Here is a 20,507-nt window from a genome sequence, read left to right on the forward strand (position 1 = left end):
CAGTAGCCGAAACATGTGTAACTAAACATATAAAACGGTAATAAAAAAATAAAACATATATTTGCTCTGCAATAGTATTGAGCACTTTCTTCAGGCTTTTACTAATTACCATTTTTGCTATCTATCTATCTATCTATCTTTCTGTCTATATATATATATATATATATATATATATATATATATATATATATATATATATATAAAAATGTATATTTAAAAGAGTGTAGCCATCAACAATTGTGGTTTTTTAAAGGTTTTCATCATATTTTTATTTTAAAATATTTTTATAACGCGTTTCGAGCTTAGGGTGTGCTCCCTTCAGATGTTTTCGTAAAAAGTTTTTCTTTAAAATGGGAGTTTGAAAAGTTATTTTTACCTCCGCTGATACTAAATGTGTTTTTCAGAGTGATGTGTGGTCTCAGACATTCTGTCTCCAACCGTAAGTGTTCAAAGTGTCCGGTCAAAGTTAGATTCAAAGAGGGCGCTTTTGGTCCATTTGGTGAAGGTTTTTATGTTTTTTTTAAAGACTTTCTTTCCCCATGTATACCACATCACTCTGAAAAACACATCTCCCATTTTAAAGAAAAACTTATTACGAAAACATCTGAAGAGAGCACACCATAAGCTCGAAACGCGTTATAAAAATATTTTAAAATAAAAATATGATGAAAATCTTTAAAAAACCCACAATTGCTGATGGCTACACTCTTTTAAATATATATATATATATATATGTATACATATGTGTATAAATATATATATACATGTATATATATATGTGCATATATATGTATATACATGTATATATATATATATACGTGTATGTATATATGTGCATATGTGTTATGTATATATATATATATATATATATATATATATATATATATATATAGAGAGAGAGAGAGAGAGAGAGAGAGAGAGAGATGTGTTCTCACTTCCAATTCGAATAAAAATACATATTTTACTCATTCCAACAATATTTAGACGGTTACAAGAAATTATCGAGGAAAACCAAAATGTTTATAACTGATTTAAACTTTTCCAAAATAGAAGAACCAGAAAAGGACGTCCGTCGACAGTTTTGGATGTCGTGTTGCGTTTTAGAACAAGTGCAATATACGAGCATAGAACCAACTTGGCGTTGCGTCAAGAAATATTATTGTCGATGCCAGAAAAAAACACAAGAGGTTTGGTCAGAGCACATATACCTTGAGTGTATAGATGTGATAATTTGGAGAATGTGAAAACAAATTGGCCTCCTTTTTACGACAAATTAGTTTAACTGTAATCGTCTAACGTCATTATGTTTCTGAATTTTTGAGACAAAGATTGATAGTGTTGATTATTTGAACTACTGTTCGCATCGCCCGATGTAACCTTCGACCTTCTCCAGGTGTATCTTGTCAAACTCGGGGAATCTTTCTGTTGAACTTGGGAACCTGCATTTCATTTTGAACAGATTCCTTTAGGCCGTTGTTGATGTGGTTTGGTCTTCTTTTAGCTGAGGTATGGTCCAGTGCAGTTCTAGGAGGTCCATTCTGACAGGCTTCCGGATTTTCTACGTTATTTTTATAGAAAATTCTAATTTTAACCTACATTCAACCTGACTTCATGATCCATTCATGCTAACATAAACTTTCCAGCAATTGCATTACGATTTGAAAACCATAACACATGTTACGTACTATTAGACGTTACATGCTATTACGTTACATGTTACATGTGCAAGCAAAAATTTTCAGCTGCCTTATATAATAAGATTTAAAAACTATATCACTTACTATTATGTTGTTACATGTTGTTACACGCTATTACACGTCACATTAACAAGCGTTACATGTTATGTTGTTACACGTTACATACTGTACATAAACTATAATATCTCATTTTCTCAAGCAACTATGTTAAAATAAAATATCACCAATTATTTTTATTTATCCATAATGCCAGTGGTTTATGAATTATTTAAAAGGAAAAAACCAAAAAAATTGTAACGTATTGAAATCAATCGGAGAATAGTGTAAGAAAAATTTCTGTAAATCTTTTAGCCATAACAAATGTAACAAATGTAACTAATATAACAAATGTAACTAATATAACAAATGTAACAAATGTAACTAATATAACAAATATAACAAATGTAACAAATGTTATATAACAAATGTAACAAATGTAACTAATATAACAAACGTAACTAATATAACAAATGTAACAAATGTAACTAATATAACAAATGTAACTAATATAACAAATGTAACAAATGTAACTAATATAACAAATGTAACAAAAGTGACAGATGTAAGAAATGTAACAACAGTAACAAATGCAAAAAATATAACAAAAGTAAGAAAAGTGACAAATGTAACAAATGTAACTCCTATAACAAATGTAACAAATGTAACTCCTATAACAAATGTAACAAACGTAACTAATGTAACTCCTATAACAAATGTAACAAATGTAACAAAAGTAACAAATATAACAAAAGTAACACATCTAACAAATGTAACAAATTTTATTAATATAACAAATGTAACTAATGTAACACAGACAGTCCAAACCTCATCAGAAACTCCTGCTAATCCTGTGACAAGAGTTAGAAAAATGTCGAATATGAACACGGACCACGTAACATGAAGGTGATCCATGCATCGAAAACTGTAATGAATATAATGATAAAACTATTTTCGTTTTATTCCAAGTCTCAAGGTTAGACACAAGGTCAGAAAAGTGGGATCTGAAAACCAGCACTGCAGAAGAAGAGCATTCTAATTGAATAAAAATTCTAATTGAATAAAAATTCTAATTGAATAAAAATTCTAATTGAATAAAAATTCTGATTGAATAAAAATTCTAATTGAATAAAAATTCTAATTGAATAAAAATTCTAATTGAATAAAAATTCTAATTGAATAAAAATTCTAATTCAATAAAAATTCTAATTGAATAAAAATTCTGATTGAATAAAAATTCTAATTGAATAAAAATTCTAATTGAATAAAAATTCTAATTGAATAAAAATTCTGATTGAATAAAAATTCTAATTGAATAAAAATTCTAATTGAATAAAAATTCTAATTGAATAAACTTTGCCCCGTCAAAATTCTCCACTAGGCACGCCACAAGTGATTAACAATAAACTAAATCCTTCTCAAAAGGTAAAAATGACACACCTAGACAGGTGGACCTCCTAGAACTGCACAGGATCATATCTTATACAAGCAGAGAAAAAGGCCACACCAGCCATAGCATGCTCAAAACATTGTTGGTCTGACCTTGATGTGAAGTAGTCACCCGGAAAGTCCGAGGTGACCACAGATTCCAAATGAATTTGTATTATTTCGATAATTCAGAGTATCATTTTTAATCTGGAATGTATCCTCATGATGTTTCGTCTGATGTAACCTTCGGTCTTCTTCAGGTTCATCTTGTTGAACTTAGGAGTCTGTATGGAATGTTGTTAAAATATTTCATATTTTGTTTAAAGTCCGTTAAGTTACCATCAAAAATAAAAAATCTATTCAAGTTAAAAATCCCTCAGAGACTTCTTTGCCAACCTATATATATATATATATATATATATATATATATATATTTACATTTTCATCCCAAACAAGACATATTGCCACTTTGTTGAAGGGGGCTACTATCCTGTGTAGGGAGTTGGGCAGCAAGATGTCGGTTCACGTTGCACTTGAACTTCTGCAGCCAGCACAGTTGGGGAAGCAGGGACCCGGCAGGGAATTCCAAAGTTTAGCTGTCCTGGGGAAGAAACTACTGGAGTAGAATGCTCTCTTACATCTAAAGATCTCTACTGTGAAGGGGTGGGATTTAGCTGCTTGTCGGGGGTATTTATGTCGAGGAGGCACAAGTGCTTGCAGTTCGTCAGAGCATTCACCGTTACAAGTATTTGTAGAAAAGGCAGAAGGATGCAACATTTCATCGATGGGACAGGGGCTGAAGTTTAGATGACAGTTCAGGACCTATCAGGTTGGCGACTCTCTTTTGAACCTTGTCTAGGAGCGAGAGACTAGTGGTAGATGCACCAGCCCAAATATGACAACAATACTTCATACATGGGCGAATGGTGGCCTTATAGAAGTATAGGATACTTTCGGGCGTTAGTATCTTTCTAGCATGGTAGAGAGAACCTACCTTCTTCGCAGTGGTCCTGGTGATACTCTTGATGTAATTGTTCCAACTCATGTTTCCTGTGAACGTTAGGCCGAGGAGTTTGAAAGATGTATTCTCAGATAAAGAGTCGTTGGCCATTGGTATAGGTGGTAGAGTAGGTTTCTTGTAATTATTGAATGAAACTAGTTTAGTTTTGGCGGCATTGAACATGACCATCCATTTTTGTCCCCATTCCACTACAGATTGGAGGTCATCCTCTAGTGTTTCTGCCATTTCTTTAGATATGTGTTCATTTGTTTTCCTGTTGTGCCTGTTATAGTGTGGTGTCATCAGCATATATACCCATCTCAGAGGCAATTTTGTCGGGGAGGTTATTTATGAATATCAGGAACAGTAGAGGTCCAAGGACAGACCCCTGGGGCACTCCCGCATTTATATTATATTGTTTAGATGTACGACCGTCGAGGACAACCTGGATTTTTCTCTTATCTAAGAAGGATTTAATTATGTTAAGTATCTGCTACAAACCAATGTTTGTCAACATTTCGAAATTTTACAATCCGAACACACAGACACAATAACGACGGATATTGATTTTTCTCATGACGTTTTTGCACTCAAGCAGAGGTCATCATTTCTATTTTTGTTTTTTTTTAACTCGGGTTTCATAAGTTCAATTTGAGATGTCATCATCATCATCATAATGAATAAAAACGTAAACGACGTCACAATCACTTGAGATGTTTGTTTCAACGAAATGGCGTTTACAAAACATCTTAATTGATGTTCCATTCTTCCAGATGTTTTTCGTTTTCTGTCGATGATGGCAGCAGATTTTATGCCGCCGTTCTGTGATTCTCTATTCTTAGTAACCCATCATTATCTTTTTTTTTTTTTACTAAGAAGTCACCTCTTATCAAGGCCCAAAGGCCGCTCGAGGATAAGGATTACATGAGTTTTTGTTGGACGGTAAGGCAACACTGTGATGAGTAGTAATGATATGATGGTTGGGTAGAATTTGATTATTTAAAAAGGCAACTTAAGAATTTGTTTATATCAGACTTGAAAAATTTGTTTCTATTGGACTTGAAAATGGTATTGTGTTCCACAATTGGAGAACACGGCCTGAATAAATTTTCTCTATCCCAGTTGAGTACACATCCTTGGCAATCATCCAAAAGGCTTGGGATCATTTTTGATGATGAGGTATTGTTCTATTGATTTGTGCAGTTCTAGGAGGTTCATCACCCTTCGAGACTTAAACTTGATTGAATTAACCTTGGCTGATACCACACAAACCAGACTTCCACTGGTAAAGTCTGAAGAGTACTGGAACCTTTGGGGGGGGGATTATTATCACTCCCATCCCCCCCAAATCATTTGCATGGTGATCGAAAAAGGTGGAAATTAATGGAAATCTGAGGAGACGTTTTGTCACTCAGACTCCAAGGAACACCACTGGTTATTGTCAACTGGTTATTGTCACTAATGCTAACCTGTGTGAGAACTTTTAGCAACTTAATAATAACTAACAGGACTTGTGGAATCTCCAGAAATATATTTAATCAACAAATTCAAGATGGAACAATAAAATTGTTGCCCTAGAAAAGACGACATTATTCCATTTCCATTTGATGAAAAACGGTTTTCTTTTCTTGTTGCAGATCATCTACTAGTTGGCCAGTTGTGTATAAATCCCAAGAGCGATAGGAGCTTTCTATCATGTCTGAAAGTGACACAATGTTCAACTATCAAGATTGGAGATGCGTTGCTATACAACTCATGCTTTCTACTGATCCAAGTTATGACCACAGGACCATTGCCAGCACCCTCAAAATGCATCACTGGATTGTCACGAATAGCAAGGACGTGCTCAGAGTGATGAAAACAAAGTAGCCGACTACGGTTATGGTCTTTAGTCGGGTTTCAAGTGAGGGCCACATCATGTCACCTCACGTCTTTGAAGTCGGCTTGAAAGTCAACACCAAAGCGTACCTGCGTATGCTGAAGAATGTGGTGATCCCCTGTTTCAATCGGATGGCCGTTAGCAGACCATGAGTGTGGCAGCAAGACTTGGCGTCGGCCCACAAGTCAAAAGAGACCCACGCTTGGCTTCAGAAGGAATGTTATGACTTTGTACTTTTCTCTCACTGGCCCCTTCCTCCTCCGACCTGAACCCGCTCGACTACTTCCTTTGGTCATCTGTTGAGAACATCACCAACATGACCTCCCACAACACCAAAGACAGTCTGATCACTGCCATCCACCAAGTATTCGCCGAGCTCCCGCCGGTGCTTGTGGAAAAGACATACTCCCAGTTCCAAACCCGTATCGAGGCAGTGATTGAGGCTGGAGGCGACTACATTGAATAGATATCAGCCTTATTACATAATCAAGTCACCCGAATTGATTTTTTTCAATAAAACTTTTAAAATAAAGCTGTAGTGTTGTTTTCTTTAGGGCGACAATTTTATCGTTCCACTCCGTATGTTTTTGTACTTAGGCGGGGACGAGGGGGTTGTTTGCACAATTCTGTCTCACGGGACAAATTAGTGTAACCAGGTCGTCTCTAGCCCCGAAATGCAAGGCTAACCCTAAGTCCCCATGACTACAGTCTTTTCTTCATCTAGTGATGGACCTTTCAAAATGTAATCAGACACTTACTTGTCACTGGAACTACCGCTCTGATGCTCAAAATGTGCATGACCCTAAGTCTGTGTGGCAATACCTTTAGAATTATTAGCTGGCCATTCCTCGTCAGACATCGGAGATGAGTTCTTCCTTTACACGTGCACTGATCAGCAGCTGCAGCTTGGTGTCAGGTGAGAAAAGTCCTTGGAGATGCATGAAGGTTATTCCAAATGTAAAGCCTCCTATTTTTTTTTTTTTTACTCAAAAAGTTGAAGAACTACGAAGACGGGAGTGATACCATTAAAACAAGCAATATTTTGTGTTCCAGAATTTTTCTACATAGTCACTATCAATGCACTTTTGCCAGTAATTCAACGACACGTCTCTGTTTCTGATGCAAGTCCTTAACAACGGTCGCTTTCTTAACCAGATGAGGATAACAGTCCGCAAATCCATAAATATACAAATTACTCATCTCAAAAGATTCCAATAAAAAAATTTTTTTTAAATTAAAAAAAATATAATAATGAGAAATACTCAGAAAGTAATATTGTGCTACATAGTTCAATTCAAATAATAAAATCATATTGTAAGAGACAATCTTTAATTTACTCGTTCATTCCTACAGACAATGAGTACATAACGAGAGCTTATAAAAGACCGAACAGCTTTTTCTCTTTTCAGACACCAGACGGCACTGCTATCTAACTCATCCATGGCATCGTTTTCAACACCAAAATTCTCTCTTGGATGCCTCCAATTGTAGTCTGTCTGGTCTTGGATTTGTCAAGAAAACCTATAATTATATACACACATTAAGAATTGGATTTTATAATTATATACACACATTAAGACAGTTTGACTTTAACAAATGCGTATTTACGTATTTTCTTATCATTTTAATATTACGCTTGTTTCTTCCTTAGTCTGTATGTTACGCTTTAAAATAAAGGCCAAATACAATTTTTGAAGGTTAAACTGCTTAAAAAAAAAAAAAAAAAAGGCTAAATTCACGAAATTTAGCTTTAAAAAGGCCAATTTGGCAACCTTGAACAAAAATGACTGTGACCTCTCTTGTAGCCTAATTTTCAAAAAGTAACTCATAGTAATTTTGATGTGCAGCGGTTCCTCATCAAATCTAAAAGTTAGCAAAACATTACATAAAAAAGGTAACATTTGAAAGAAACAGGGCACAAAAATAAACATTTTCTGTCAAGAGGTACTGGACTGTTGATTACAATATGATTTTATTATTTCTATTGAATTATGTAGCACAATATTACTTTCTGAGTATTTATTAGTATTTATTGATTTATCTCATTTGGATCAATTTTAAATTTAAATGGACACTATTTTCATAGAAATGTTAATAAACTCATATTTGTTGCGTGTTATTGATTTTTCTGTCCAAAAAACTAACTTTTTTTGTGTTATCCAGAAAAATATCAACTTTATCAAAATATATTTGTTGATTAAATATATTTCTCATTTCGTGGAATTTCCACAGGTCATGCTATTATGAACGTTTCTCTGTTCCTTAAAAACGAGGCATCTATCCTTCATAGACAAACTCTTCTCTCATAACACAGCATTTAATAAACACCACACAGACTTCCTAACCTTTTCAGTATGACGACACTAAGAACATTTCTAGCTGGTCAAAGCTGATGGAACAAGAATAATATACCTCTATTTAAGAAATGGTTTTGCTTGAAATGAAATATTCCCAACTTTGCCAAAGTTTCATTCGAACATTTGAAACCATTTTATTATTCCAGGTGTTTTTAACATGGTTTTATTTAGAGCACTGCCGGGCAATGCCAACTAATCTGAACGATTATTAGGATTGTTTTTAATGTTTTGAAAATATCTATCAAAACGAAAGATATTTTTAGGATAAAAATCTTATGTTAGAAATGTATCAGAAATATTAACATAAGAATTTTAAAACAAACAAGAATGTATTTACGCATAACTATGTAAGGCAAGATTATTTTCGTACAAAAACGATGGAGATGATTTTAGTGATGTTGTAATGAAATGCTAGAAGAGACACGTTTTAGTTCAAAGTTTGGAGTCCGACTGGAAAAGTCGGACAAGTTAGCACAAAAGATATCGTCTCCACATTTTGGAAGCTGGAAGAAACACGACTTTACATAATATAGAAATTTTGTTTGCAGCTCGGACGAGAAATAAAGTCATAAAAAAATATACAGTAAAACCCTGGCCCTAGAATATGTTTTTTTTTTTTCAGGTTACGATGTGAAATACGATGTTTTTTTTCGGCCCTTGGTTACGGTATTTGCCTCGCCTTACGGTATTATTTATAATGTTATTTGATTATATACATGTGTATTATATACGTGTATTATACACTGTACTGTATTTTGTTACTAATTTTTATTGCCGTATCCCGGGATTCTACTGTAACTTCGATGTGGTGTTTTCTTTCTGAAAAAACTTCAATTACAGATCAACCAAGAGAAATGAGGTGCTATCGTATGTTATAGACGTGTGGTAGCCATGTTGACTTGTTTGTATTCATGTTTTTTTTGTGTGTGTGTGTATATATATATATATATATATATTCTCTAGACTAAACTATTACAAAATTAATTTTGCTTACATTGTGAAACTTTTGCCATATTTGTTCAGAAATAAGAAATAAGAAAAAAAAAAGAATTTTTAAATCCAATTTTATCATCCCATGAATTCTACGTTACAAACTCATTTATTTTGTCGTCATCATTGCAGATCAAAGGTTTCAGTGAAAAAAAAAAAAAAACTGCAGCAAAAAAAAAAAAAAATAAATATAGACAAGTTATAAAAAAGTTCCACAAGTTTTCTAAATGTCTACGTGAAGTTAATTATTTTTTGCCGCATTCTTTTGCTTGTATTCAGCCATTCGTTCTTCGATTAACGGTCGGAAATGACGGATGAGACCCTGAAACGAAAATAAAACAAATTATCAGTAACAATGAACAACAAGAAAAGAAAAATTAGGTTGAATTTTTTGCAAGAAAAGATGACATCAAATAACATTTTTTGCTTGTGTTAAAAAAAAAATTAAAAAAAACATTGAAAAATATTTTTTTGTAGCAAAAATATAATGTATCGTTATAGTTATGAATAGTGTTAAAAAAAATATAATGAATCGTTATAGTTATGAATAGCGTTAAGAAAACTATAATGTATCGTTATAGTTATGAATAGCGTTAAAAAAAATATAATGTATCGTTATAGTTATGAATAGTGTTAAAAAAAATATAATGTATCGTTATAGTTATGAATAGCGTTAAAAAAAAATATAATGTATCGTTATAGTTATGAATAGCGTTAAAAAAAAATATAATATATCGTTATAGTTATGAATAGCGTTAAAAAAAATATAATGTATCGTTATAGTTATGAATAGTGTTTAAAACAATATAATGTATCGTTATAGTAATGAATAGTGTTAAAAAAAAATTTAAAAAAACATTGAAAAATATTTTTTAGTAGCAAAAATATAATGTATCGTTATAGTTATGAATAGCGTTAAAAAAAATATAATGTATCGTTATAGTTATGAATAGCGTTAAAAAAAATATAATGTATCGTTATAGTTATGAATAGCGTTAAAAAAAATATAATGTATCGTTATAGTTATGAATAGCGTTAAAAAAAATATAATGTATCGTTATAGTTATGAATAGCGTTAAAAAAAATATAATGTATCATTATAGTTATGAATAGTGTTAAAAGAATATGTATCGTTATAGTTATGAATAGTGTTCAAAAAATATAATGTATCGTTATAGTTATGAATAGCGTTAAGAAAAATATAATGTATCGTTATAGTTATGAATAGTGTCAAAAAAAATATAATGTATCGTTATAGTTATGAATAGGGTTAAAAAAAATATAATGTATCGTTATAGTTATGAATAGCGTTAAAAAAAAATATAATGTATCGTTATAGTTATGAATAGCGTTAAAAAAAATATAATATATCGTTATAGTTATGAATAGCGTTAAAAAAAATATAATGTATCGTTATAGTTATGAATAGTGTTTAAAACAATATAATGTATCGTTATAGTAATGAATAGCGTTAAAAAAAAATATAATGTATCGTTATAGTTATGAATAGCGTTAAAAAAAATATAATATATCGTTATAGTTATGAATAGCGTTAAAAAAAATATAATGTATCGTTATAGTTATGAATAGGGTTAAAAAAAATATAATGTATCGTTATAGTTATGAATAGCGTTAAAAAAAAATATAATGTATCGTTATAGTTATGAATAGCGTTAAAAAAATATAATATATCGTTATAGTTATGAATAGTGTTAAAAAAAATATAATGTATCATTATAGTTATGAATCGTGTTAAAAAAATATGTATCGTTATAGTTATGAATAGTGTTAAAAAAAATATAATGTATCGTTATAGTTATGAATAGCGTTAAAAAAAATATAATGTATCGTTATAGTTATGAATAGTGTTAAAAAAAATATAATGTATTGTTATAGTTATGAATAGTGTTAAAAAAAATATAATGCATCATTATAGTTATGAATAGTGTTAAAAAAATATGTATCGTTATAGTTATGAATAGTGTTTAAAAAAATATAATGTATCGTTATAGTTATGAATAGCGTTAAAAAAAATATAATGTATCGTTATAGTTATGAATAGCGTTAAAAAAAAATATAATGTATCGTTATAGTTATGAATAGTGTTAAAAAAAATATAATGTATCGTTATAGTAATGAATAGTGTTAAAAAAAATTAAAAAAAAACATTGAAAAATATTTTTTAGTAGCAAAAATATAATGTATCGTTATAGTTATGAATAGTGTTAAAAAAATATAATGTAGCGTTATAGTAATGAATAGTGTTAAAAAAAATATAATGTATAGTTATAGTTATGAATAGTGTTAAAAAAAATATAATGTATCGTTATAGTTATGAATAGCGTTAAAAAAATATAATGTATCGTTATAGTTATGAATAGTGTTTAAAAAAATATAATGTATCGTTATAGTAATGAATAGTGTTAAAAAAAAATTTAAAAAAACATTGAAAAATATTTTTTAGTAGCAAAAATATAATGTATCGTTACAGTTATGAATAGCGTTAAAAAAATTATAATGTATCGTTATAGTTATGAATAGTGTTAAAAAAAATATAATGTATCGTTATAGTTATGAATAGTGTTAAAAAATATAATGTATCGTTATAGTTATGAATAGCGTTAAAAAAATATAATGTATCGTTATAGTTATGAATAGTGTTAAAAAAAAATATAATGTATCGTTATAGTTATGAATAGTGTTAAAAAAAATATAATGTATCGTTATAGTTATGAATAGCGTTAAAAAAAATATAATGTATCGTTATAGTTATGAATAGTGTTAAAAAAAATATAATGTATCGTTATAGTTATGAATAGTGTTAAAAAATATAATGTATCGTTATAGTTATGAATAGTGTTAAAAAAAATATAATGTATCGTTATAGTTATGAATAGCGTTAAAAAAATATGTATCGTTATAGTTATGAATAGCGTTAAAAAAAATATAATGTATCGTTATAGTTATGTATAGTGTTAAAAAAATATAATGTATCGTTATAGTTATGAATAGTGTTAAAAAAATATAATGTATCGTTATAGTTATGAATAGTGTTAAAAAAAATATAATGTATCGTTATAGTTATGTATAGTGTTAAAAAAATATAATGTATCGTTATAGTTATGTATAGTGTTAAAAAAATATAATGTATCGTTATAGTTATGTATAGTGTTAAAAAAATATAATGTATCGTTATAGTTATGAATAGCGTTAAAAAAAATATAATGTATCGTTATAGTTATGAATAGTGTTAAAAAAAATATAATGTATCGTTATAGTTATGAATAGCGTTAAAAAAAATATAATGTATCGTTATAGTTATGAATAATGTTTAAAAAAATATAATGTATCGTTATAGTTATGAATAGTGTTAAAAAAAATATAATGTATCGTTATAGTTATGAATAGCGTTAAAAAAAATATAATGTATCGTTATAGTTATGTATAGTGTTAAAAAAATATAATGTATCGTTATAGTTATGTATAGTGTTAAAAAAATATAATGTATCGTTATAGTTATGTATAGTGTTAAAAAAATATAATGTATCGTTATAGTTATGTATAGTGTTAAAAAAATATAATGTATCGTTATAGTTATGAATAGCGTTAAAAAAAATATAATGTATCGTTATAGTTATGAATAGCGTTATAAAAAATATAATGTATCGTTATAGTTATGTACAGTGTTAAAAAAAATATAATGTATCGTTATAGTTATGAATAGCGTTAAAAAAAATATAATGTATCGTTATAGTTATGAATAGCGTTAAAAAAAATATAATGTATCGTTATAGTTATGTACAGTGTTAAAAAAAATATAATGTATCGTTATAGTTATGAATAGCGTTAAAAAAAATATAATGTATCGTTATAGTTATGAATAGTGTTAAAAAAAATATAATGTATCATTACAGTTATGAATAGTGTTAAAAAAATATGTATCGTTATAGTTATGAATAGTGTTAAAAAAAATATAATGTATCGTTATAGTTATGAATAGCGTTAAGAAAAATATAATGTATCGTTATAGTTATGAATAGTGTTAAAAAAATATAATGTATCGTTATAGTTATGAATAGCGTTAAGAAAAATATAATGTATCGTTATAGTTATGAATAGTGTTAAAAAAAATATAATGTATCATTATAGTTATGAATCGTGTTAAAAAAATATGTATCGTTATAGTTATGAATAGTGTTAAAAAAAATATAATGTATCGTTATAGTTATGAATAGCGTTAAAAAAAATATAATGTATCGTTATAGTTATGAATAGTGTTAAAAAAAATATAATGTATTGTTATAGTTATGAATAGTGTTAAAAAAAATATAATGCATCATTATAGTTATGAATAGTGTTAAAAAAATATGTATCGTTATAGTTATGAATAGTGTTTAAAAAAATATAATGTATCGTTATAGTTATGAATAGCGTTAAAAAAAATATAATGTATCGTTATAGTTATGAATAGCGTTAAAAAAAAATATAATGTATCGTTATAGTTATGAATAGTGTTAAAAAAAATATAATGTATCGTTATAGTAATGAATAGTGTTAAAAAAAATTTAAAAAAAACATTGAAAAATATTTTTTAGTAGCAAAAATATAATGTATCGTTATAGTTATGAATAGTGTTAAAAAAATATAATGTAGCGTTATAGTAATGAATAGTGTTAAAAAAAATATAATGTATAGTTATAGTTATGAATAGTGTTAAAAAAAATATAATGCATCGTTATAGTTATGAATAGCGTTAAAAAAATATAATGTATCGTTATAGTTATGAATAGTGTTTAAAAAAATATAATGTATCGTTATAGTAATGAATAGTGTTAAAAAAAAATTTAAAAAAACATTGAAAAATATTTTTTAGTAGCAAAAATATAATGTATCGTTACAGTTATGAATAGCGTTAAAAAAATTATAATGTATCGTTATAGTTATGAATAGTGTTAAAAAAAATATAATGTATCGTTATAGTTATGAATAGTGTTAAAAAATATAATGTATCGTTATAGTTATGAATAGCGTTAAAAAAATATAATGTATCGTTATAGTTATGAATAGTGTTAAAAAAAAATATAATGTATCGTTATAGTTATGAATAGTGTTAAAAAAAATATAATGTATCGTTATAGTTATGAATAGCGTTAAAAAAAATATAATGTATCGTTATAGTTATGAATAGTGTTAAAAAAAATATAATGTATCGTTATAGTTATGAATAGTGTTAAAAAAATATAATGTATCGTTATAGTTATGAATAGTGTTAAAAAAAATATAATGTATCGTTATAGTTATGAATAGCGTTAAAAAAATATGTATCGTTATAGTTATGAATAGTGTTAAAAAAAATATAATGTATCATTACAGTTATGAATAGTGTTAAAAAAATATAATGTATCGTTATAGTTATGAATAGTGTTAAAAAAATATAATGTATCGTTATAGTAATGAATAGCGTTAAAAAAATATAATGTATCGTTATAGTTATGAATAGTGTTAAAAAAAATATAATGTATCGTTATAGTTATGTATAGTGTTAAAAAAATATAATGTATCGTTATAGTTATGTATAGTGTTAAAAAAATATAATGTATCGTTATAGTTATGAATAGTGTTAAAAAAAATATAATGTATCGTTATAGTTATGAATAGTGTTAAAAAAAATATAATGTATCGTTATAGTAATGAATAGTGTTAAAAAAAATTAAAAAAAAACATTGAAAAATATTTTTTAGTAGCAAAAATATAATGTATCGTTATAGTTATGAATAGTGTTAAAAAAATATAATGTAGCGTTATAGTAATGAATAGTGTTAAAAAAAATATAATGTATAGTTATAGTTATGAATAGTGTTAAAAAAAATATAATGTATCGTTATAGTTATGAATAGCGTTAAAAAAATATAATGTATCGTTATAGTTATGAATAGTGTTTAAAAAAATATAATGTATCGTTATAGTAATGAATAGTGTTAAAAAAAAATTTAAAAAAACATTGAAAAATATTTTTTAGTAGCAAAAATATAATGTATCGTTACAGTTATGAATAGCGTTAAAAAAATTATAATGTATCGTTATAGTTATGAATAGTGTTAAAAAAAATATAATGTATCGTTATAGTTATGAATAGTGTTAAAAAATATAATGTATCGTTATAGTTATGAATAGCGTTAAAAAAATATAATGTATCGTTATAGTTATGAATAGTGTTAAAAAAAAATATAATGTATCGTTATAGTTATGAATAGTGTTAAAAAAAATATAATGTATCGTTATAGTTATGAATAGCGTTAAAAAAAATATAATGTATCGTTATAGTTATGAATAGTGTTAAAAAAAATATAATGTATCGTTATAGTAATGAATAGTGTTAAAAAATATAATGTATCGTTATAGTTATGAATAGTGTTAAAAAAAATATAATGTATCGTTATAGTTATGAATAGCGTTAAAAAAATATGTATCGTTATAGTTATGAATAGCGTTAAAAAAAATATAATGTATCGTTATAGTTATGTATAGTGTTAAAAAAATATAATGTATCGTTATAGTTATGAATAGTGTTAAAAAAATATAATGTATCGTTATAGTTATGAATAGTGTTAAAAAAAATATAATGTATCGTTATAGTTATGTATAGTGTTAAAAAAATATAATGTATCGTTATAGTTATGTATAGTGTTAAAAAAATATAATGTATCGTTATAGTTATGTATAGTGTTAAAAAAATATAATGTATCGTTATAGTTATGAATAGCGTTAAAAAAAATATAATGTATCGTTATAGTTATGAATAGTGTTAAAAAAAATATAATGTATCGTTATAGTTATGAATAGCGTTAAAAAAAATATAATGTATCGTTATAGTTATGAATAATGTTTAAAAAAATATAATGTATCGTTATAGTTATGAATAGTGTTAAAAAAAATATAATGTATCGTTATAGTTATGAATAGCGTTAAAAAAAATATAATGTATCGTTATAGTTATGTATAGTGTTAAAAAAATATAATGTATCGTTATAGTTATGTATAGTGTTAAAAAAATATAATGTATCGTTATAGTTATGTATAGTGTTAAAAAAATATAATGTATCGTTATAGTTATGTATAGTGTTAAAAAAATATAATGTATCGTTATAGTTATGAATAGCGTTAAAAAAAATATAATGTATCGTTATAGTTATGAATAGCGTTATAAAAAATATAATGTATCGTTATAGTTATGTACAGTGTTAAAAAAAATATAATGTATCGTTATAGTTATGAATAGCGTTAAAAAAAATATAATGTATCGTTATAGTTATGAATAGCGTTAAAAAAAATATAATGTATCGTTATAGTTATGTACAGTGTTAAAAAAAATATAATGTATCGTTATAGTTATGAATAGCGTTAAAAAAAATATAATGTATCGTTATAGTTATGAATAGTGTTAAAAAAAATATAATGTATCATTACAGTTATGAATAGTGTTAAAAAAATATGTATCGTTATAGTTATGAATAGTGTTAAAAAAAATATAATGTATCGTTATAGTTATGAATAGCGTTAAGAAAAATATAATGTATCGTTATAGTTATGAATAGTGTTAAAAAAATATAATGTATCGTTATAGTTATGAATAGCGTTAAGAAAAATATAATGTATCGTTATAGTTATGAATAGTGTTAAAAAAAATATAATGTATCATTATAGTTATGAATCGTGTTAAAAAAATATGTATCGTTATAGTTATGAATAGTGTTAAAAAAAATATAATGTATCGTTATAGTTATGAATAGCGTTAAAAAAAATATAATGTATCGTTATAGTTATGAATAGTGTTAAAAAAAATATAATGTATTGTTATAGTTATGAATAGTGTTAAAAAAAATATAATGCATCATTATAGTTATGAATAGTGTTAAAAAAATATGTATCGTTATAGTTATGAATAGTGTTTAAAAAAATATAATGTATCGTTATAGTTATGAATAGCGTTAAAAAAAATATAATGTATCGTTATAGTTATGAATAGCGTTAAAAAAAAATATAATGTATCGTTATAGTTATGAATAGTGTTAAAAAAAATATAATGTATCGTTATAGTAATGAATAGTGTTAAAAAAAATTTAAAAAAAACATTGAAAAATATTTTTTAGTAGCAAAAATATAATGTATCGTTATAGTTATGAATAGTGTTAAAAAAATATAATGTAGCGTTATAGTAATGAATAGTGTTAAAAAAAATATAATGTATAGTTATAGTTATGAATAGTGTTAAAAAAAATATAATGCATCGTTATAGTTATGAATAGCGTTAAAAAAATATAATGTATCGTTATAGTTATGAATAGTGTTTAAAAAAATATAATGTATCGTTATAGTAATGAATAGTGTTAAAAAAAAATTTAAAAAAACATTGAAAAATATTTTTTAGTAGCAAAAATATAATGTATCGTTACAGTTATGAATAGCGTTAAAAAAATTATAATGTATCGTTATAGTTATGAATAGTGTTAAAAAAAATATAATGTATCGTTATAGTTATGAATAGTGTTAAAAAATATAATGTATCGTTATAGTTATGAATAGCGTTAAAAAAATATAATGTATCGTTATAGTTATGAATAGTGTTAAAAAAAAATATAATGTATCGTTATAGTTATGAATAGTGTTAAAAAAAATATAATGTATCGTTATAGTTATGAATAGCGTTAAAAAAAATATAATGTATCGTTATAGTTATGAATAGTGTTAAAAAAAATATAATGTATCGTTATAGTTATGAATAGTGTTAAAAAAATATAATGTATCGTTATAGTTATGAATAGTGTTAAAAAAAATATAATGTATCGTTATAGTTATGAATAGCGTTAAAAAAATATGTATCGTTATAGTTATGAATAGTGTTAAAAAAAATATAATGTATCATTACAGTTATGAATAGTGTTAAAAAAATATAATGTATCGTTATAGTTATGAATAGTGTTAAAAAAATATAATGTATCGTTATAGTAATGAATAGCGTTAAAAAAATATAATGTATCGTTATAGTTATGAATAGTGTTAAAAAAAATATAATGTATCGTTATAGTTATGTATAGTGTTAAAAAAATATAATGTATCGTTATAGTTATGTATAGTGTTAAAAAAATATAATGTATCGTTATAGTTATGAATAGTGTTAAAAAAAATATAATGTATCGTTATAGTTATGAATAGTGTTAAAAAAAATATAATGTATCGTTATAGTTATGAATAGTGTTAAAAAAAATATAATATATCGTTATAGTTATGAATAGTGTTAAAAAAAATATAATGTATCGTTATAGTTATGAATAGCGTTAAAAAAAATATAATGTATCGTTATAGTTATGTATAGTGTTAAAAAAAAATATAATGTATCGTTATAGTTATGTATAGTGTTAAAAAAAAATATAATGTATCGTTATAGTCATGTATAGTGTTAAAAAAAATATAATGTATCGTTATAGTTATGTATAGTGTTAAAAAAAAATATAATGTATCGTTATAGTTATGTATAGTGTTAAAAAAAAATATAATGTATCGTTATAGTTATGTATAGTGTTAAAAAAAAATAACAGTGAAAAAAAAAATTTAGTCAGCAAATATATAATGAATGTGGATAAAAAATTAAGTTTCCAATCAATTTAATATTACGATTTTTGATTCCATTATTTTTTTGCTTAAGAGATACATATAAAAAAATAATCACAAAAAATAAATGATAATTAAAAAATAAATGATAATTATAAAAAATAAATGATAATTATAAAAAAATAAATGATAATTATAAAAAATAAATGATAATCATAAAAAATAAATGATAATTATAAAAAATAAATGATAATCACAAAAAATAAATGATAATTATAAAAAATAAATGATAATTATAAAAAATAAATGATAATCATAAAAAATAAATGATAATCATAAAAAATAAATGATAATCATAAAAAATAAATGATAATTATAAAAAATAAATGATAATCATAAAAAATAAATGATAATTATAAAAAATAAATGATAATCATAAAAAAAAATGATAATCATAAAAAAAAATTATAATCATAAAAAAAAATTATAATCATAAAAAATAAATGATAATCATAAAAAATAAATGATAATTATAAAAAATAAAAGATAATCATAAAAATAAATGATAATTATAAAAAATAAATGATAATCATAAAAAATAAATGATAATCATAAAAAATAAATGATAATCATAAAAAATAAATGATAATTATAAAAATACATGATAATTATAAAAAAATAAATGATAATCATAAAAAATAAATGATAATCATAAAAATAAATGATAATTATAAAAAATAAATGATAATCATAAAATGATAATTATAAAAAAATAAATGATAATCATAAAAAATAAATGATAATCATAAAATGATAATTATAAAAAATAAATGATAATTATAAAAAATAAATGATAATCATAAAATGATAATTATAAAAAAATAAATGATAATCATAAAAAATAAATGATAATCATAAAAAATAAATGATAATTATAAAAAATAAATGATAATCATAAAATGATAATTATAAAAAATAAATGATAATCATAAAATGATAATTATAAAAAATAAATGATAATCATAAAAAATAAATGATAATCATAAAAAATTAATGATAATCATAAAATGATAATTATAAAAAATAAATGATAATCATAAAATGATAATCATAAAAAATAAATGATAATCATAAAATGATAATTATAAAAAATAAATGATAATTATAAAAAATAAATCATAATCATAAAATGATAATTATAAAAAATAAATGATAATCATAAAAAATAAATGATAATTATAAAAAATAAATGATAATCATAAAATGATAATTATAAAAAATAAATGATAATCATAAAAAATAAATGATAATTATAAAAATAAATGATAATTATAAAAAAATAAATGATAATCATAAAAATAAATGATAATTATAAAAAATAAATGATAATCATAAAATGATAATTATAAAAAAATAAATGATAATTATAAAAAATAAATGATAATCATAAAAAATAAATGATAATTATAAAAAATAAATGATAATCATAAAAAATAAATGATAATTATAAA

At 25.0% G+C, this 20,507-nt stretch overlaps 1 protein-coding gene across 2 annotated transcripts in view; it reads right to left on the bottom strand.

Moving 5' to 3' along the window:
* Positions 1-9,444: 9,444 nt before the first annotated feature.
* The window catches only part of LOC145280147 (NADH dehydrogenase [ubiquinone] flavoprotein 1, mitochondrial-like), a 55,721-nt gene continuing 44,658 nt past the window's right edge, over positions 9,445-20,507 (bottom strand). Inside the window, exons 14-15 of one of the 2 annotated variants that reach the window (XR_013868557.1) lie at positions 9,574-9,709; positions 9,445-9,542 (exon numbers count right to left, since the gene is read on the bottom strand). Coding sequence is in view for 1 of the 2 variants with exons in the window: in XM_080131917.1 (XP_079988043.1) it covers positions 9,629-9,709 (81 nt within the window). In the remaining variant the exon portion in view is untranslated. Of the gene's footprint in view, positions 9,710-20,507 lie in introns of both variants that reach the window. The other variant, XM_080131917.1, reaches the window with a different exon arrangement.

Source organism: Euprymna scolopes, chromosome 7 (genome assembly GCF_053919585.1).
Source record: "Euprymna scolopes isolate OS-2025 chromosome 7, ASM5391958v1, whole genome shotgun sequence".
Lineage (NCBI taxonomy): Eukaryota > Metazoa > Mollusca > Cephalopoda > Sepiida > Sepiolidae > Euprymna > Euprymna scolopes.